This window comes from Capricornis sumatraensis, chromosome 3, assembly GCF_032405125.1.
Source record: "Capricornis sumatraensis isolate serow.1 chromosome 3, serow.2, whole genome shotgun sequence".
NCBI lineage: Eukaryota > Metazoa > Chordata > Mammalia > Artiodactyla > Bovidae > Capricornis > Capricornis sumatraensis.
In genome coordinates this window covers 100,014,804-100,035,227 of record NC_091071.1, presented here as the reverse complement: position 1 = coordinate 100,035,227, position 20,424 = coordinate 100,014,804, and the positions used below count along the sequence as shown (strand labels likewise).

The following is a 20,424-nucleotide window of genomic DNA, read 5'->3' as shown; positions in this document are numbered from 1 at the left end:
TGGCATCCTTTCTGGGTGTTATTTAGATGGCTCCTTTCTGGTTAGGACTTCTTTTTACCACTTTACCTTGTAAAAAAAAAAACTACAACTTTTTACACTCTCTGTAGACATCCCCAAGTTTATTTTTCACTTATCACTACCAAACATTGTATATATCAGATTTCTTTCTCTGGTGCATTATTTTTCTATTTCTGCTGCTATATCTCTAGCATTTATAAAAAATCTGGAACCTATTGATCATTCACTACAAATTTTGAATTAGTCAATAGACACATGGAATGCTTACATAGTAAAATTCTTTAGAAATATTCTGTGCAATGTTACAAAATAATTTGGTTAGCAAAGATGCACCAACACTAATGTTAATGCTTAATGTCTTCATTTGACAACTGAAATGACCTTTTTTGAAATAGTCTCTCATTCAAAAATGAACTAACATTGCCAAGATGTAGACAACAATTTCCAAACTGGCTACTAGTCAGCAAATTTAAGTATGTCATTGACGTTTTTTGGAGAGAGGTTGGAATATGAAGGAACACTGAGTTTCTCTTGAGACACTGACATAAAAATGAATCAATGGTCAATACAGGCAATGCTTAGTTGACACAGCTAATCAATCTATTACATTTTGTGGCTGCTTTTTGAATGAATCAGTTGCTTATCTTAATGCAAAATATATCAACCACTGATATTAAAGCCTCAGATAAACAGAACACCAATAAAGAGAAAGTCAGATGTTTTGTAAACTGATGTGGTTTGATACAATAATGGTAACTTTAAAAATTCAAATGACATACTGGAGAAAGGATACTTATATTAGTTGTGATGTGCTTTAGTGAAGGGATACTCATGTGTTTTTGCTAAATATTATCTATGGTTTTCCTCTTTAGACAAATAAAACATAAGGCCTGATATGGAATCGGGGAAAATTACTGAACAATAAGAACCCACAAATATCATCATGGGCTAAGGAAATGTCTTTTATTTTATACTTCCTGATGAAAGCTGGCATAAGCCTGGCAAGTTATCTATCTCTACCGGAACCACATAGATCTCTAGTGGGTATTATTACCAGGTGTTTCCACTGGCAAGTTGAAAACTATCATTAGCTTGGGTGATGAGGATAACAGACTGACCAGAATGAATGTGACGCTTTAATCAGATACCACACTTGGAGTCAGTAAACAATTTCCCAAAAGGAACAGTTGGAAAACACATCAAATGACTCAAGTCAAAAGATTTAATACATCAATATTTAATGAGGAGTAATATATATCAACCTTCGAAATAGAAGAGATTGAAACACAAGAAAGTACTCAGTCAATATTCTAACTTAGAGGATTAAGACTTAGGTTGAAAAAAATCTCTGCACAGACTTTCAACTGATTCATGTTGAAGGAGGAAAACTGTCTTCATCCTCTTGACTGACTCCTATATGTCAAGAGCACAAAAAAAGAATATTTTCTCTCTCAAACAGTTACAGACATGTATAAAATCACAAAGTGATTTTTTTCCTATCATGGTACATTAATCAGTGCCATAATTTTTTAAAACTGATTAGAAAGTGGTGAATTAAAAAGGGAAACTTGGAAACATGAAAAATCTAATTTAACTAGATTCATAATTATACCTTTTTAAATTCCAAGGCACTATAACCTCAGATATGCAGATGACACCACCCTTATGGCAGAAAGTGAAGAGGAACTAAAAAGCCTCTTGATGAAAGTGAAAGAGGAGAGTGAAAAAGTTGGCTTAAAGCTCAACATTCAGAAAACGAAGATCATGGCATCTGGTCCCATCACTTCACAGGAAATAGATGGGGAAACAGTGGAAAGAGTGTCAGACTTTATTTTTTGGGGTTCTAAAATTACTGCAGATGATGATTGCAGCCATGAAATTAAAAGATGCTTACTCCATGGAAGGAAAGTTATGAACAACCTAGATAGCATATTAAAAAGCAGAGACATTACTTTGTCAACAAAGGTCCGTCTAGTCAAGGCTATGGCTTTTCCAGTGGTCATGTATGGATGTGAGAGTTGGACTGTGAAGAAAGCTTGAGCACCGAAGAATTGGTGCTTTTGAACTGTGGTGTTAGAGAAGACTCCTGAGAGTCCCTTGGACTGCAAGGAGATCCAACCAGTCCATCCTAAAGGAGATCAGTCCTGGATGTTCATTGGAAGGAATGATGCTGAAGCTGAAACTTCAATACTTTGGCCACCTCATGCAAAGAGTTGACTCATTGGAAAAGACCCTGATGCTGGGAGGGATTGGGGGCAGGAGGAGAAGGGGACAACAGAGGATGAGATGGCTGGATGGCATCACCAACTCAATGGACATGAGTTCGGGTAAACTCCAGGACTTGGTGATGGACAGGGAGGCCTGGCGTGCTGCGATTCATAGGGTCTCAAAGAGTCAGACATGACTGAGCAACTGAACTGAACTGACAACCACATTCTTACAAACATACCCTTCTCTTCTCATGGTCAAGAATATAATAAAAATTTATATATATACTTATAATGATAGTATTTGACATATATCTGATGCTAAACATATGCTTTCACAGGGAAATGAAACATTTTTTAATGTTTCATTTAAACTTCCTTTTAATTCTAATTAATTTTTCCCTTTGATTCTAAAACATTAATTCAGCTGGTTTCATTTTAAGTAATTGGAATTATGGATACTGGTACTTAAAAATAAAGACAAATGCAATAAATATTTATAACAAATGTATACATATGCATATATAATAATAAGCATTATCCCGTTATACTGTTTGAGATTTCCCTTACCTAACTCTATAATGTGAGCAGTTACCTTCTGTGAATGAAACTGGGTAGATATCTCTCAACATTTACCATGTTAAAGATGAAAGAACGAAGAATCTGAGGTTCAACTGAATAAAAGGGTAAATAATAAATTCCATGTAAAGTATATCAAATTAAGCTATTGGGACTAAAGTGTGAGAAAAGGGAAAATAGTAATCCATTTAGCCCTATGAAATGGTTTTTAATCTTTACAAAGTTAAAATAATTTAAAGAATAATTTTAAAAATTTAATTTATCATATAGAAACTATATAAAGGCTTTAAAAATAAGATGAAATGAGAAATGAGAAAAATGCTAACAACTTGTAATAGAAAACTCTGCAAAGCTTCATGGAACCCTGCTAGCTCAGAAGGTAAAGAATCTGCCTGCAATGCAGGAGACCAGGGTTTGATCCCTGGGTTGGGAAGAACTCTGGTGAAGGAAATGGCAACTTCCTCTGGTATTCTTGCCTGGAGAATTCCATGGACAGAGGATCCTGGAGGGCTACAGTACACAGGGTCGCATGGTCAGACATGACTTAGCGACCAACACTTTCACTTTTCATAGGACATAAACTGTAGCTATATGCAACAAAATGAAGAACAATCTACATAAAGACACCTAATTAAAAAAGAAACCTTCTAAAATTATGCAATGAACAGAAAAAGTTGAATATGAAATACTAGGAGGAAATTATATAGTTTAAAAAAAAGATAGAAAATTATTATTCAAATAGAACACATGTAAGAATTAAAGATTTTAAAATTAAAAAAAAAAAACAAAACAAATAGCATAATAAATTATAGATCAAAGTCAACTAAGCCAAACTAAAAATGTGGATAAAATTAACCATCCAAGTAGAAAAAAAGATATAGGGCCGAAATATTTTAATTTCCAAAACATATATGGCTCAAATTTATTTCTCTCTTTTCCTTAACTATTGTGTTAATGGAAAAATCTCTTGACTGAAATGAATCATATTTAGAATAAGTGTACACTAGCAGCCCACTCCAGTGCTCTTGCCTGGAAAATCCCATGGACGAAGGAGCCTGGTGGGCTGCAGTCCATGGGATCGGTAAGAGTCAGACACGACTGAGCGACTTCACTTTCACTTTTCATTTTCATGCATTGGAGAAGGAAATGGCAACCCACTCCAGTGTTATTGCTTGGAGAATCCCACGGATGGGGGAGCCTGGTGGGCTGCTGTCTATGGGGTCGCACAGAGTCGGACACGACTGAAGCGACTTAGCAGTAGCAGCAGCAGTGCCATATGTCAGAAGAAACTATCTTATCACATTTTACAGAAGGAAAATTAAAACATGAATCAAAAATGGAAACATTAAAAGGCACTAAAAACAGTATTGGTCCAAGTAAGAAAATGCAATTACTGCAATTATACTATAAGTTATCTTAGCACTACCTTTTATTGTCATAATGCATTTATGCTAAGCTACTATTTTACTGGATGAAAATGTTTTATTTATTGTATTTTTTATTTTATTTTTTAGAATTTATGGATGTAAGTCATTTCAACCAGTATATGAGGCAGGATATTCTGACTTCAAAAAGTATATAATCTAATAGAAAAATTAAGTAAAATTAGTATAATTAAGCATAAATGTCTATATCATCTGTCTTCAAGAAAGATATACTCTAATAGAAAAAATAAGTGTGATTAAGTATAAATATATATATTTTTGAAGTCAGGTTTGGTACCTTTCATCAAACTTGTATAGTAACACTGAATTCCAAAAAATGGTTAGATATATCTTCCTATGGTTGAATGTTTGTTTCCCCTAAATTCATATGTTGAAGTCCTAACCCCTTAAGATGACAGTTTTGATGAGGATTGGACACTGCTCACATGCTGAAGGAGGAACCCATATGAATGGGATTACTGCATTATAATAGAGGCTCTAGAGAGATCTCTTGGGCCTTCTGCAAGATAGGACAAGTCTGTATCCCAGAAGACAGCACTCACCAGACCGTGCTGGTGCCCTGATCTCATACTTCCAGCATCTGGAACTGTGAGAAATAAATATCTTGTAAGTTACCCAGTCTGTGGTATTTTGTTATAGCAGCACAAGCGTATGAAGATTTATCTGTTAAATAGAGTTAGAAGTTCCTTAATGATGATAACATTTTATTTCATCTGTGCATTAATGGATGAACAGAAATTGAATGTGTGGAGATTTTTTTTTTTTTTTTTACAAAAAAAGAAAAAAAGGAAGTCTGGTGAAACAAAAAGCTTAGACAAAAGCAAAGATGTGGGAAAGACTAAGATATGTTGGAATACTGACTTAAGTTTTCAGTTTCTGAGGGTGGAGCATGTATTAGTGGTGAAAGTATTTCATTATGATAATAACAACAGTTAACCCTTTTGAGCATACTTTAGGAATTAAACACTATATTGTATGTTTCAGATTTACTCATTTATTGTATGCTCACAATATTTCTGAGAATCAGGTGTTAATATTTCTTATATTTTATAGATAAGAAAATAAGTATATTTAAGGTTTAAGTAAATTACTTTAGATCACAAAGTTACTAAGTAAAAAGAATTAGGTTCAAACTCACATAGGCCTTGTAGTAGATGAGAAAGTAGGTTGAGGAAACACTGCACTGGGCATTTAATGTCAAGTTGATAAACTTACTTTTAATTTGGGGTGCATTTGGGAAATGACACATGGAATACAATATGGATAAGTAAAATATAGTGGGATAAATGTAATTCCCATTTAGCATTTTAAACTTGTTTTTACTTTTAAAGTGGTATAACAAAACTCATATCAGATGGGAAGGGAGTTTGTAAAAGTCTTGTTTTACATTGCCTTGGTGTAGTATTGCAGAATGAGGTTGGAAAGGCATTCAGTTCAGTTCACTTCAGTCACTCAGTTGTGTCTGACTCTGACCCCATGAATCGCAGCACACCAGGCCTCCCTGTCCATCACCAACTCCTGGAGTTCACTCAAACTCACGTCCATCGAGTCCGTGATGCTATCCATCCATCTCATCCTCTGTCATCCCCTTCTCCTCCTGCCCCCAATCCCTCCCAGCATCAGAGTCTTTTCCAATGAGTCAGCTCTTCTCATGAGGTGGCCAAAGTACTGGAGTTTCAGCTTTAGCATCATTCCTTCCAAAGAACACCCAGGACTGATCTCCTTTAGAATGGACTGGTTGGATCTCCTTGCAGTCCAAGAGACTCTCAAGAGTCTTCTCCAACACCACAGTTCAAAAGCATCAATTCTTCGGCGCTCAGCTTTCTTCACAGTCCAACTCTCACATCCATACAGGACTACTGGAAAAACCATAGCCTTGACTAGACAGACCTTAATCGGCAAAGTAATGTCTCTGCTTTTGAATATGCTATATAGGTTGGTCATAACTTTCCTTCCAAGGAGTAATCGCCTTTAATTTCATGGCTGCAATCACCATCTGCAGTAATTTTGGAGCCCCCAAAAATAAAGTCTGACACTGGTTCCACAGTTTCCCCATCTATTTCTGTAGGTAAATGCAAAAGGCATTTTTGTATCCTTTTAGATTGATGCAGTATAGAAAGAAAGAATGATTATTTGTGCCAAGATTCCTATTGGAAGCAGTGTCCAATGGAGAGATGTAAGGCCTTAAGAATCCTCAGAGGTTTAGGAGCACACTAGATTTCACACAGGCTAAACTATCATCTGATTGGATGAAAATGCTTTATTTTTTGTATTTTTAATTTTTATTTTATAAAGAAATGTATTTATGTTTTTAATTATAAGGGCAGTAACCTAAGATTATTCCTAAAAAAAAAAAAATCGTGTAGACACAGGTACAGTAGTTGGATTCCTGAACAGAGAAATACTCTTCCAATTTCTCAGGAAATAGGTCATAAGAACCTAAAATGCATGGTATTTTTTTCTTAAGTAGAGACAGTATGGTGTGATAAAGTAGAAGTTTTAAATTGTAGTGACTGTTTTATGTAGATAATAGGATGTGGAAGGATGGATGTGAAAGGAGGATGTGGAGATTTGCCATTTGGGTTACAGGGTGAAACTGGGGAAAAAAAGTAGAGTCAGTTTTAAGAAATGATGATATGTTTGGTGTTGGCATGTTAGGCCAGTGCAATCCTGTCTTGGACATTGCCAAAACTCACTCAGGTAAACTACCAATCAAGCTGAATTATAGACTAAAACAATATAACCTTTTTGTTATCTGGAGATTATTAGTAAAATACCTATATCTTCATGAAGAGGATATTTCAATCAGAAGATGAATGAGAAGCAATGGAATATGCTGTTTTATAGGAATAAGGATCATTTTCAAAAAAAACAGTTAAAGCCAATTAACATACCATGCATAAAAAAAAGAGCTTCTCATTTTGCAGATTAGTAGCTCTCACAATATCCCTGTTTCTTAATAAAGAGCCAATCTAGCAGATCAAGGAAGTATTCCTCCTATTACTTGAAGACCTTACTTGGCACAGTTTGCAATATATTTAAAGATACTTTACTGAATTTTTTAAATTTAAGAATGATAATATATTTTAATAAATAAAATAATGTTAAATAATGCATTATTTTTTTAATCAGGAAAATCAAATATATTTATACTGAATTTAATTAAAGTATAAATATAATTAAATCAAAAGGTCATTTTGGTAACTCTCAAAGAACAATTCATTCAAATTTTAGGTTATTGAATTAATATTAAAATTAGCTGACAATCCAGGGATGGATAATTCACAGTAGTCACTGAGGAGTGGCCTATGGCAACTTCTGATTCTCCTAGTCATCTTTCTAACTGTGGCAAACAGAAACTTCTTTAGCTATAGAAATATATTTCTTCCAACTCAGACTTGTCCCTCTAAGATATAAACCAGTAATGATTGAGTTCAACAGGTAAAATATATTGGCTTATTTCAAAATGGCTTTAAAATATTTCCAGTTTGAAAACAAGGGCCCTTAAAAAAAGTCACTTCTGTCTCCTAAAAAGAAAATACTCTCTCAGTATTCATATATTCAATTATATATTTAACAAAGATTTATTGGGCATAACTCACTTCTGTCAGGCACTCGTCCAAATGCTAGAGATATGGCAGTTAACAAAACTAATAAAATTTTTGTTTTTGTGGAATTTACATTTTACTGGAGGAAAAACTCAGTAAGCAAGCAAACACTATTTAGTATTTTTTGGCAGCATTAAATTCTACAAAGAAAAGTAAAGCATTGGTAGTAATATGGATGCAAGCTGTTCTTTAGAAAGAGTAGTCCAATTCAGAATATATTTAGAAATTTTAAATAAAGAGTCTGAGAAAAAGAATGGAGTCAAGGGTAACTACAGTGTTTTGATTTCAGCAACTGAGTTTCAATATCAATGGAATTGGATATTTCCATTAAATATCCAAATGGACTTAGTACGTTGGATCTCAGTATTTAAGTGAGTTTGGTATTTAACGAGTAAGATCTAACATGTAGGGCTGGAGACAAAAACCTGCAAGTCTTAGTCTCTAGATGTTTAATAAAACCATGGAAAAGGATGTGTTTTTAAAGTCCTGATACAGGACGAAAGCCTTAAGAAATCAATAGAAGAAGGGAACTTGTTCAAAGCACTGAACACTGAGACGTGCAAAACATACTGGCAAAATGAGGATGACCCAGCAAAATAAACCAAGCAAAAAAAAAAAAAAAGCACAGTAAGGTATTAATAATAAGAGAACTCCAAGAATATATTCTTTAAAAGGGAAAGTATTCAAGGAGGAGACAAGATCAGTTGTGTGCTAAGGACTGATAACTGAATAATTATGCAACTGGAGGTCACTGGTAACTTTGGCAACAGAGGTGTAAGTAAGTGATAAGAATGTAAGGCTCACTGAGGACAGAGGAGGCAATAGACAACACACTTTTTGCATAACGGGAAAAGAAAAATGGAGTGGTAGCTGGAGAGGAATACAGTTATTAAAGAAGTTATTTCACAGCTTCTTTACAAGATCCTTGTATACTGATGGGAATGATCCAGGAGAAAAGAGAATATTGATGATTCAAGGAATAAAGAAGCAACTGACTGAGTCTAACTCTTATACAGTTGAGAAAAGGTGGTATGGATGCATAATTGCAGGGACTGGCCTTAGGAACAAAGTCAGTTTGTTCTTCCATTCAAATAAGAGAAAAAGTGAATAGTGCTAGATTCAGATAGATTGGTAGATTTAGGAGAGTTTAGGGTGAAAAAGAAAATTATTTTTTGACTGCTTCTTTTTCCTCAGGGGAATATGAATGATTATCATCTTCAAGTAAGGAGGAAGGAGGTAGACATATGAAAATTAATTATCTAGAGGTGGAAGAGGGAAAGGTCATTTAATCTATTTCACTGTTTCTGACAAGGCTGCCAACAGGTATAACTACATAACACATATTTATTAAGATTACAATTTTCTACTTTGCTATTACAAAGACAGATGGGTTTTCAGTACTCAATTGCGATTATATACCAAGCTTCTAGATACTTTACCAGATATATTCCTTGTAATTTGATGGTATGTTGTTCTAAAACTCTAAAGTCTGTTAAGATATAAATTATCTAATAACTTGGCAAGTATTGTCTTTCACACAAAGCAAAAATGGAGGCTATGTCAGTCCTAGCGCTAAGAAGAAATGCTCACACACATTTAAAAACACATTCAATACAATGGATTTTCTCTTCTCAGGGCTAAAATGCCTCTAAGCAGCTTAAGTAGGGAGAATATGCATATTTTGAGTTATCAAAGTCAAGAGCAAGTATGAACTCTGGGGAGCAGTGCTCAAGAGACATTCTTTAACTGCCGTTATTATTCAGTACATTGTTGTCTGCAACTGATACAGGGGAAATGCCTTGAAGGCACTCTGAAAAAAAATTTTCTGATTACTTAGAAAAATAAAAACATTTTTTTCATTAGGTTTTAACCTTTGGCTTTCTGAGGGTTTCAATGTCTCTATACTTCTACATTCCTTAAGCAAAGCAAAATAAAAAATATATACATTCATGCCTAAACTTTTTTAAAAAATATTTTTTGATGTGGACTATTTTTTAAAGTCTTTATTGAATTTGTTACAATATTGCTACTGTTGTTTTTGTTCTGGCTTTGTGGCAGGGAGGCATGTAATATCTTAGCTGCCAGATCAGGGACTGAACCTATCACCCCTGCGCTGAAAGGTGAAATCTTAACCATTGGATCACCAGAGAAGTCTGTCCATGTCTAATCTTAAAATTAAACCATCTGTAATTTCTATGAATTCAAATGTGGCTCATTTGTTTTTATTTTTCATTTTGTTGGTCCAGTTTTAAGACAAAGAAAGGGAGTTAACTGGAGAACATTGCATGACCTATCACATATTCTATATTAGGGATTTCAATAATAGGTCAATAGCTAGTCTACAAAAATTAAATGCAGTGACAGAAATTTGCAGTAATATATTGTGGCATTTGTGAAAACAAAGTTTATTGATTGTCATATCTAAAGCCCACAAATGTTGCTATGTAATTCTAAACACCCAAACAAAAGACATCCACAGCTATATTGCAGCTAAGATGTTAAGTGGTAAGAAAAATGGAAGATATGCATTTTTTCTGTGTCAAATATACTTTTTAGTCATGGGTAAATCAAAGGTGTCATGACACATGAAAAACATGGCAGATAAGATTATTATCAACCTTGCAATTTTGTTGCTGGAAAAAACATTTAAGTTATCAAGAAAAGTGTTAGACTGTGAAACTGATGTTCTCCAGCTGAGAAAAAAAAAAGTAAAATTTTAAAAATAACAAAAATATAGAACATAGAATATTCATGAGGAGTTTTATACTTCAGTATTGGAAAGCTCATTAACAGTTGTGTGGGTAGAAAAAAAGAAAAAGAAAAGAAAAGTAATGCTGAACTTAAGTTACCCTTTGAAACTTTTCCAGTCTTTTGACTTTCCTTTTATTGATCCTCAATATTCTAGTACTCTTATTCTGCTTCCTGAATGTTTAGGAAATTGCTTAAAACATCTGACAAACTTTTACCCAGCACATACTCTGTTCCAGGCACTGTTATTTCTCTGTCACTTACAGCTTACCATAGTGTACATCATTTTCTCCATGCATACGTGACTTAGAGAAAAACAACAAATCTTGATTTCTATGCTGCTCTTGGTCTGCAAGCCTTCCCCCTAGCTCAGAATTACTCATATACATTCATGTCACCAAGTATCATTCATAGCTTTGCCTCAATGAAATGACAAACTGTGCAAGAACTAATCCTTTGTGCTATCTAAAAATAGTAAGAGTGCTAAATAGTATATCTTCACATTGTCAAGACATAATCACATATCATTCTGCAGGGAGCTACTCTAAGCTAGATGGTAGACTGAAAAAAGTCTGACCGAGTAGTTTCATAAACTACCAAGATTACAAAGACAATATTACTCGTCCTAGGAATATTTAGATTTTAACATGGGTAGTTATTAAAAACAACAACGCAATTATACTTTACTAACTGAATTTCAATCATCACAAGTGACTGATGAGACTATGATACACTGAAAAGGGGTTCTTCCATTTCCTTCCTTTTGTGTGTGTGTGTGTGTGTGTGTGTGTGTGTGTGTGGTTTTTTTTGTTTGTTTGTTTTAATTCCTGGGCTCTTCCCTTTGTATACAAGTACCAGCCTATTCCCTCTACAAGTAGATCCAGTCTTGACAGAAAACCATGGATATTCCACCACATTCCAAAAGGAAAATTTAAACTATTTATTAGTAGAGGATAGTAGAAGTTAGAAATAGGAGCCATAGGAAGATATATTTTATCTCTCTTTTTTCAACTGTAGAAAAGTAAGAAAGTGCTATAGAAACAATTTTTAACATTATTTGGAGGTGTACTACTATGGATTATCAGTTCAGTTCAGTCGCTCAGTCGTGTCTGACTCTTTGTGACCCCATGGAGTGCAGCACTCAGGCCTGCCTGTCCATCACCAACTCCCGGAGTTTACTCAAACTCATGTCCATTAAGGCGGTGATGCCATCCAACCATCTCATCCTCTGTCGTCCCCTTCTCCTCCTGCCTTCAGTCTTTCCCAGCATCAAGGTTTTTTTAAATAAGTCAGTTCTTCACATCAGTTAACGAAAGTATTGGAGTTTCAGCTTCAGCATCAGTCCTTCCAATGAATATTCAGGACTGATATCCCTTAGGATTGATTGGCTGGATCTCCTTGCAGTCCAAGGGACTCTCAAGAGTCTTCTCCAACACCACAGTTCAGAAGCATCAATTCTTTGGCGTTCAGCTTTCTTTATATTTCAATTTTCACATCCATAAATGACTACTGGAAAAAACATAGCTTGGACTAGATGGACCTTTGTTAGCAAAATAATGTCTCTGCTTTTTAATATGCTGTCTAGAATGATTATAACTTTTCTTCCAAGGAGTAAGCATCTTTTAATTTCATGGCTGCAGTCACCATCTGCAGTGATTTTGGAGCCTCCCAAAATAAAGTCTGGTCACTGTTTCCATTGTTTCCCCATCTGTCTGCCATGAAGTGATGGCACCGGATGTCATGATCTTAATTTTCTGAATGTTGAGCTTTAAGCCAACTTTTTCACTCTCCTATTTCACTTTCATCAGGAGGGTCTTCAGTTCTTCTTTGCTTTCTGGCATAAGGGTGGTGTCATCTGCCTATCTGAGGTTATTGATATTTCTCCCAGCAATCTTGATTCCAGCTTGTGCTTCCTGGAGCCCAGCAGTTTTCATGATGTACTCTGCATATAAATTAAATAAGCAGGCTGACAATATACAGCCTTGACATACTCCTTTCCCAGCTTGGAACCAACCTATTCTTCCATGTCCAGTTCTAACTGTTGCTTCCTTACATGCATACAGGTTTCTCAAGAGGCAGGTTAGGTGGTCTGGTAGTCCCACCTCTTGAAGAATTTTCCAATTTGTTATGGTCTACACAGTCATAGGCCTTGGCATAATCAATAAAGCAGAAGTAGATGTTTTTCTGGCACTCTCTTGCTTTTTCAATGATCCAGAGGATGTTGGCAATTCAATCTTTGGTTTCTCTGCTTTTTCTAAATTAAGCTTGAACATCTGGAATTTCATAGTTCACATACTGTTGAAGCCTGGCTTGGAGAATTTTGAGCATTATTTTACTAGCATGTGAGATGCAATTGTGAAGTAGTTTAAGCTTCTTTGGCATTGCTCTTCTTTGAGAATGGAATGGAAACTGACCTTTTCCAGTCCTGTGGACACTGCTGAGTTTTCCAAATTTCCTGGCATATTGAGTGCAACACTTTCACAACATCATCTTTTAGGATTTGAAATAGGTCAACTGGAATTCCATCACCTCCACTAGCTTTGTTCGTAGTGATGCTTCCTAAGGCCCACTTCTCTTCACATTCCAGGATGTCTGGCTCTAGGTGAGTGATCACACCATCGTGATTATCTAGATCATGATGATCTTTTTGTATAGTTCTTCTGTGTATTCTTGCCACCTCTTCTTAATATCTTCTGTTTCTGTTAGGTCCATACCATTTCTGTCCTTTATTGTGCCCATCTTTGAATGAAATGTTCCCTTGGTATTTCTAATTATCTTGAAGAGATCTCTAGACTTTCCCATTCTATTGTTTTCCTCTATTTCTTTTCACTGATAGCTAAGGAAGGCTTTCTTATTTCTCTTTGCTATTCTTTGGAACTCTGCATTCAGATGGGTATATCTTTCCTTTTCTCCTTGCCTTTCTCTTCTCTTCTATTCACAGCTATTTGTAAGGCTTTCTCAGACAACCATTTGTCCTTTTTGCATTTCTTTTCCATGGGGATGGTCTTGATCCCTGCCTCCTGTACAATGTCAGGAACCTCCACCCACAGTTCTTCAGGCACTCTGTCTATCAGATCTAATCCCTTGAATCTATTTGTCACTTCCACTGTATAATCCTAAGGGATTTGAAGAAAGCAAGTGCTATGGAAACAATTTCTAACACTGTTTGGAGGTGTGCTCCTATGGTTTATACAGGTGTTATAATTTGTCTTTCTTACAACTAAGTGTTAGTTGCTCAGTTGTGTCCTACTCTTTGCAACCCCATGGATGGTAGCCCACCAGACTCTTCAGTCCATGGAATTTTTCAGGGAATATTATTGGACTTGGTGGCCATTCCCTTCTCCAGGGGATGTTCCCAACCCAGGGATCAAACTTTGGTCTCCTGCACTGTGGGCAGAGTCTTTACTGTCTGAGCAACAACTAAGAGTTCCTGCCTAAAATGTCTCTCCTTACCCTCACCCAAATCAGTGAAGACCAAAGTATAAGCTGTAACAGAACCCCAAGGTTATTTAAAGGGCTCTGTTCTCTCTCTACTCCGGTTCCTCTATGGCAAAGAAGTATGCTCTCTCTCTCACTGGTACCATTTAAGGCAGTGCCTCTCCCCTGATGAACACAGAATTATTTAGTGCTCTTTATTTTTCTGCTACTTTAGTGTAATCAGTAAAGCCCTACAGGTACCACAGAACTGAACACTGAGGTAAGTACTTGCCTTCAGCAAGTGGTGAGGACATTGAAAAGTACAGTTACAGGAGACTGTTCTCATCAGTTCATTCAAAATTGCCAGTAGTTCATAAGTTAAACACCCTTAACTATTATTTTTACTCTCATAGGTTCATCATGGGCCCACTATCAATCAGGGGGGCCCATATATAACACATAATTCTACAACAAAATCAGCCTAAGTTAAAAGACAGTTAAATTTTAAAAAAGAAAACAGAATAAACAAAGAAAAACATTTCATGTTCAGAGTTGATGTCATTATTAGAATTGATTTCAAAAAATATTAAAAAAATATACAGGATGTCTTATTGGATACCTATAGATGCCTGACAGTTACTAGTTTTTAATGTTTGTCCCATTCTAAAATTATGAACAATTCATTATGACATTCACATTCTAGCATGCCTCTTCCTACCTAATAATATCGTTTGCATAGTTAATTTTTTTTTAACATAGATCACAGACTTTCTTCCATTTGGAAATTACCTATTTTGATATTACACAGATACTTGGACTAGGCTACCTTTGAAGTTGCTCTCAACTTTGAAACACTTGATTCTATATTGCAGTAATCAGGTCAGTCTTACTAAGAGTAGAAAAGGTTTTGTCTGTAATGCATGGATTATCAGGTATGAAAAGGCCTCCTGCCTCATATTAATCTTTTCTTCCATCTGCCACACAAACTAAAATGCCCTCTCCTATTAAAAGCATTTCTTAAAAAGGATTTTGAATTTTACTTGGATTTGGTCATTATATTGCAAAAAGAGGGACAATCAATTAACTTAATTTTCCTTATTACTATCAAATATTACATTGAAAATAATGTTCCACAGGCAAGCTTTCAGGGTGACTAGTTGGGGAGCGATCATGATTTTATTTTGTGCTAAGCTAGTTCACCACTTTAATAGAAGCTTCCCAACCTACTGATTCTGCCACTCTGCCTTCACATAAAGGGCTACTTATCCTCAGACCTTTTGCTTTCCCTTCTATTATCTAGTAAGGCCTTTGCAGAACTTTCCTTTTGTGTGCAATTCTAGCTGCCTACTGTAGTCTTTGGGTTTGATTTTTTAATTAATTAATTTATTTTAATTGGAGGTGAATTACTTTACTATATTTAGTGGGCTCTGCCATACACTGACATGAATCAGCCATGGGTGTACATGTGTCCCCCATTCTGAATCCCTACCCTCTTCCCTCCCCACCCCATCCCTCAGGATTGTCCCAGTGCACCGGCTTTGAGTGCCCTGTTTCATGCATTGAACTTGGACTGGTGATCTATTTCACATATGGTAATATACATATTTCAGTGCTATTCTCTCAAATCATCCCACCCTTGCCTTTCTTTTTAATTATAGAAATGCATTGTTTAAATATCCATGTGACTTTTAGAACGAGTCAGTATATGTTATAGACTTGTACTCATTTACAATATTATTCATTCTTCCCCAATTACAAACCACAGGAACATTCCCATGAAAACTGTGTATTGTTCTAATTATATACTCTAATATTATCATCAAGCCAACCACTTAGAAGTGAAGTCATTTATATATTCCATCATCAATAGTAGAGTCATCAAATATCCTTGATGCATAATTAATATCACATGCCAGCCCTCTTTGGTTACATTTCTTTTTGTCAGAAACCAGTCCATGTAAAAGAGAGAAAGTCCTTCTTTGAATAGGGTTTATTACACAACATTCTCCCTGTGTATTCACAGCAATATTGAGTGGATCAATAAACAAAAAAAGCCTTTTACTTCTTTCATCTGTCAATATATTAATTCAGAATTCTCAGTGGTAGGAAAAAAGAGTAACATATAACTTGACCTATTTTTTCTGGAGGATTATACCTGAAAATAAATAGAACCTCATAAACCAAGTCAGCAACCGAAAGAAATAAACAAGAAGTAAAAGAGTTCCTTTCTTGGTAATTTTCTGTACAAATATATTTTGTAAATCATTAAGCATACTATCTCAGAGAAATAGTTGAAATTGCAACATGAGGTTATGATGTAAAGGGAAGCAGCAGTAGCTTGCAGAGCAAATCCAATGCTTTGCTCAATTTAGTTTCAGGAAAGGGAACCCAGTCCCATGTCTAATTTCTCAGTTGTTAATAAAAGAGAGTAGGGGGACATTGATTAACTTATTACAACATCATAATTTGAAAATGCATGAAATGAAACCTAATTTGGAGGAAGTTAGAAGATGCCAGATGGAATACCACGTATAATATTTTCATATATTGTCTCCAAGCTAATTCATTTCATGCACACACACACACACACACACACACACACACACAAAACAGTGTTATCCTATCATCAACAGAATACCTCATTAGCAAACCAACAATTCTTAGGGTTTACTTAGATTGAACACTGTGTAGAAAACGTAGGCTTTATTTGCATGTAAAAGATAAAGGGAAGGCAGTTTTGAAACATGAAATGAAAACACTTAAGAGGACAACACTCGTTTTAGTAATCTTAATTAGAAAGAACAATTTGTTCTTTTTCCTTTCTTCCTTCCTCCCTTCCTTCCATAAATACACACTGAATACTTACATGTTCCAGGCAATTTTCAGAACTGATTAAGTAACACCAAACAAAATTGATGAGTTCTGTACTCTCTTAATGCTTATCTTGTTCTGGGTAAACCCAATGATAAACAATTACATAAATAAGTTCATTTCAAATGGTATTGCTATAAAGAAAATAAAACTGAAAAGTCATACTGTTATAGAATAGGTATGAATAAAGAAGTATAGTTGGGAAATAAGATACTGTTGGAGAGAGTACACACCCTTAAATAGAATGGTCAGAGGTCATTCTGAGTGTTGACATTTTAGCTAAGACTTGAATGATAAGAATGTGACTATCTTAGGCAGATCAAACAGTAAATGAAAAGACCTCAAGGAAAGAGAGAATGGCTGAAGGAGAAGGAAACTAGGCTGTCTGGTGTATGATAAAAGGAGAAGTACTAGGAGATGAGATGAAAATTAAATGGTACCAGATCATTAGCCGTTAGAGGTCCTGTGAGAAGTTGGATTTTATTCTCAACATAAGTGAAAGTATTGGGTGATTTTAAGCAAAATAATGGTGTGGTCTGGTTTATATTTTAGCAGATAACTTTATTATGTGATACATGAATTTTAGAGGGAAGCAGTAAACGACAGAAACCATTTAAGAATCCATCATATAGTCCAGGAGAGAGAGGGGTAATTCAAATCAATTAACCCATTTTCTTTGAACAGGTTTTTTTGTTCATTATAAACTTCCTGTAATGCAAGGAGTTTTGTAGTGATCAGTGACAACTAAAAGAACTGCTCTGAATTTGCAAGTATGGATCAGTGAATTAAAATGAAGGAAAGATCTATTTCTTCAAAGTCATATTACTTTATGACATTTCTAATGAAAAGGAACTATAAACAGGAAATGAATTCTGGAAGGACAAAAAAATAGGTAACTTACCATTTTTGGCTTTGCAGGATCTATTGTCTGGCTGCATTATGTAGCCCTCCACACAACTGCAAGCATAGGATCCATATGTATTTAGGCAGGACTGGCTGCATGTACCATAAATAGCACATTCATCTTGATCTAAAAGGAAAATTGGCATCATTTCTAAGGAGATTTATGGTTGGGTACTTTTTTCCCCAAACTTTGGAAATAGGCTTTTTTTTTTTTTTTTTTTTTTAAGAAAGAGCCAACTCCAACATATCTTTTCAAAACCACAGAATCTGAACATAACATTCATTATTATTTTAAGAGTTATGGACAAGATCAAGCTTCAAATAAAGTCGTTAACTTTAAAGGAGAATTTATTTGCATTTTTGATGGCCAGGTTAAAAGTCCTTGGCTATTTGTGCAAAGGCATTACATGCACTCTGATGAATATTTGTTCAAGAGTTCTAGTGTTTATAAATCTGTTTTTTTTTTTTTTTTCAGTATTTTAACAAAGAACTAATTTGGAAACACAGTTTTCAATGAACACATTAAATGAAATTTCTGGGCCAAGATATGTAGTAAGCTATCCTCACTAAATCAAAAGGAGGAAACTTAAATATTCATCAAAAAGAAAAATTTTATCTTATTTTATATTTTAATATCTATGGACCTCCTCCTATTTCTTTACTCCTTCCACTCCCAATACTTTTTTCCTCCAGCACTTGTCCAAACCTCTATAAGCAGCAGGTACTTAATGATTGTTCACCAACCAGACAAATTAAAAAAAAAAAAAAAAATCTGTCAGTTAATAATTTAGACAAATGTGTATTCAGTCTGTCTTGTGTACCAAGCACTATACTAATCCCTTAAGAAACTAACACTGATAAAACATGGTTTCAAATTTTGAAACAAGTCTAGTGAAATAAGAATCTCATTTCTATGCATTTCCTTATAATAAAGGCATTCTAGTTATGATAGAAACAAAGAGAGGTAAATGAACCTGCTTGGAACTGAAGGGAGGATGTTAAGTGAAGGCTTCACACTGAACTGAGATTAAAGGATGATTTAGATTTCCTCAGACTAAATAAAAATGGATCAGATGGAAAGAGGTATTGCAGTTAAACAAAACAGCATGTGAAAAATCATTGGGATGACACAGTAGGGATTTCAAACAATTTCAAGTGGAATAAGGGTAAATATAGGGAAATAGTAAGAGGTAACGTTGGGAAAACAGTCTAGGGATGAGATAATGAAGTTATTTGCATGCTAAAGTGCTATAACCTTATAGGCATTGGGAAACATTAATTATAGGAGTTTTATGATCTACTTTGTATTTTAAAACTAAATAAAGTCATATGAAAAATGGATTAATGAATATAGAGAAAGAATCCGGGAAAATGACCTATGTGCTAATTTCATATAACAAATTGTGTTTAGAAGTCGTAATAGTTTGAACTATAGTGGCAATAACAATGGGAAGAGAGAATAGACTCAGACGTTTTAAAAAATAAAAAAGACAACATGTGAAGACTAGGTTGGATATGTTGGAAGTGAATGGTGGTTTAATTTATAAGAAATATAGATTTGATATCCCCCTTAGGGTATACCATGGTTTCTCTGGTTGCTCAGAGAAAAAATCCACCTGCCAGTGTAGGTGACTCAGGTCCAATCCCTGGGTCGGGAAGATCCCCTGGAGAAGGAAATGGCAACCCACTCCAGTATTCTTACTAGGAGAATTTCTTGGACAGAGGAGCCTGGAAGGTTACCGTCCATGGGGTAACAAAGAGACAGACATAACTGAGCATGCACTCACGCACTTTAGAGGATATCATGGGAGGAAATACTAGATTTGATTTGGATGTGTTTAATTTGAGATGTCTGCAGAGCATCCTTGAGTAAATGTTAATAAGTAGCTGGAAATATGGGACCAGTAAATAATACAAGGTAAGATTGATCTTGGAGTTTCAGATAATCAATAGTATATGGATAATAGATTTTAAAAATAGCAGAGACTTGATCCCACAAAGAAAAAGGGTAAGTCAGAAAACAGATATAGAAAAATCTGCAGGATACCAATATTAAAAAGGCAGGCAAGAAAGAGAAATCCATGAACCTCCTCTCAAGAGTGTTAGGTGAATTAAACTGCCTGGGTATAATAAGAATATCTATTTGGTCTTTGTTCTCAGTTTCTGGCAGAGTTTCTAACCCTTGTAATTTTCTGAGTTACACAAAGTAGGTTTTGTAATTATAATACTGCTGCTGCTGCTGCTGCTAAGTCACTTCAGTCGTGTCCGACTCTGTGCGACCCAACAGACAGCCGCCCACCAGGCCCCCCGTCCCTGGGATTTTCCATGCAAGAACACTGGAGTGGGTTGCCATTTCCTTCTCCAATGTATGAAAGTGAAAAGTGAAAGTGAAGCCACTCAGTCGTGTCCAACTCTTAGCGATCCCAGGGACTGCAGCCTACCAGGCTCCTCTATCCATGGGATTTTCCAGGGAAGAGTCCTGGAATGGAGTGCCATTGCCTTCTCCAGTAATTATAATGAAGCCTTCTAAAATACTCTCAAATCTAAACTAATGACTCACGGTGGGACCATTAGATAATCTCAGAATGGGATTGGTCATCAGAAAAACCAAAAAAGTGATCAGAGGAT

General features: G+C 35.3%; 1 protein-coding gene across 1 annotated transcript in view; it reads right to left on the bottom strand.

Moving 5' to 3' along the window:
• Window positions 1-20,424, bottom strand: part of LRP1B (LDL receptor related protein 1B) — a 1,972,098-nt gene that overhangs the window by 1,185,560 nt on the left and 766,114 nt on the right. The window contains exon 5 of the mRNA XM_068968462.1: window positions 17,795-17,923. Within this exon, the coding sequence (XP_068824563.1) occupies window positions 17,795-17,923 (129 nt within the window). The remainder of the gene's footprint in view (window positions 1-17,794; window positions 17,924-20,424) is intronic.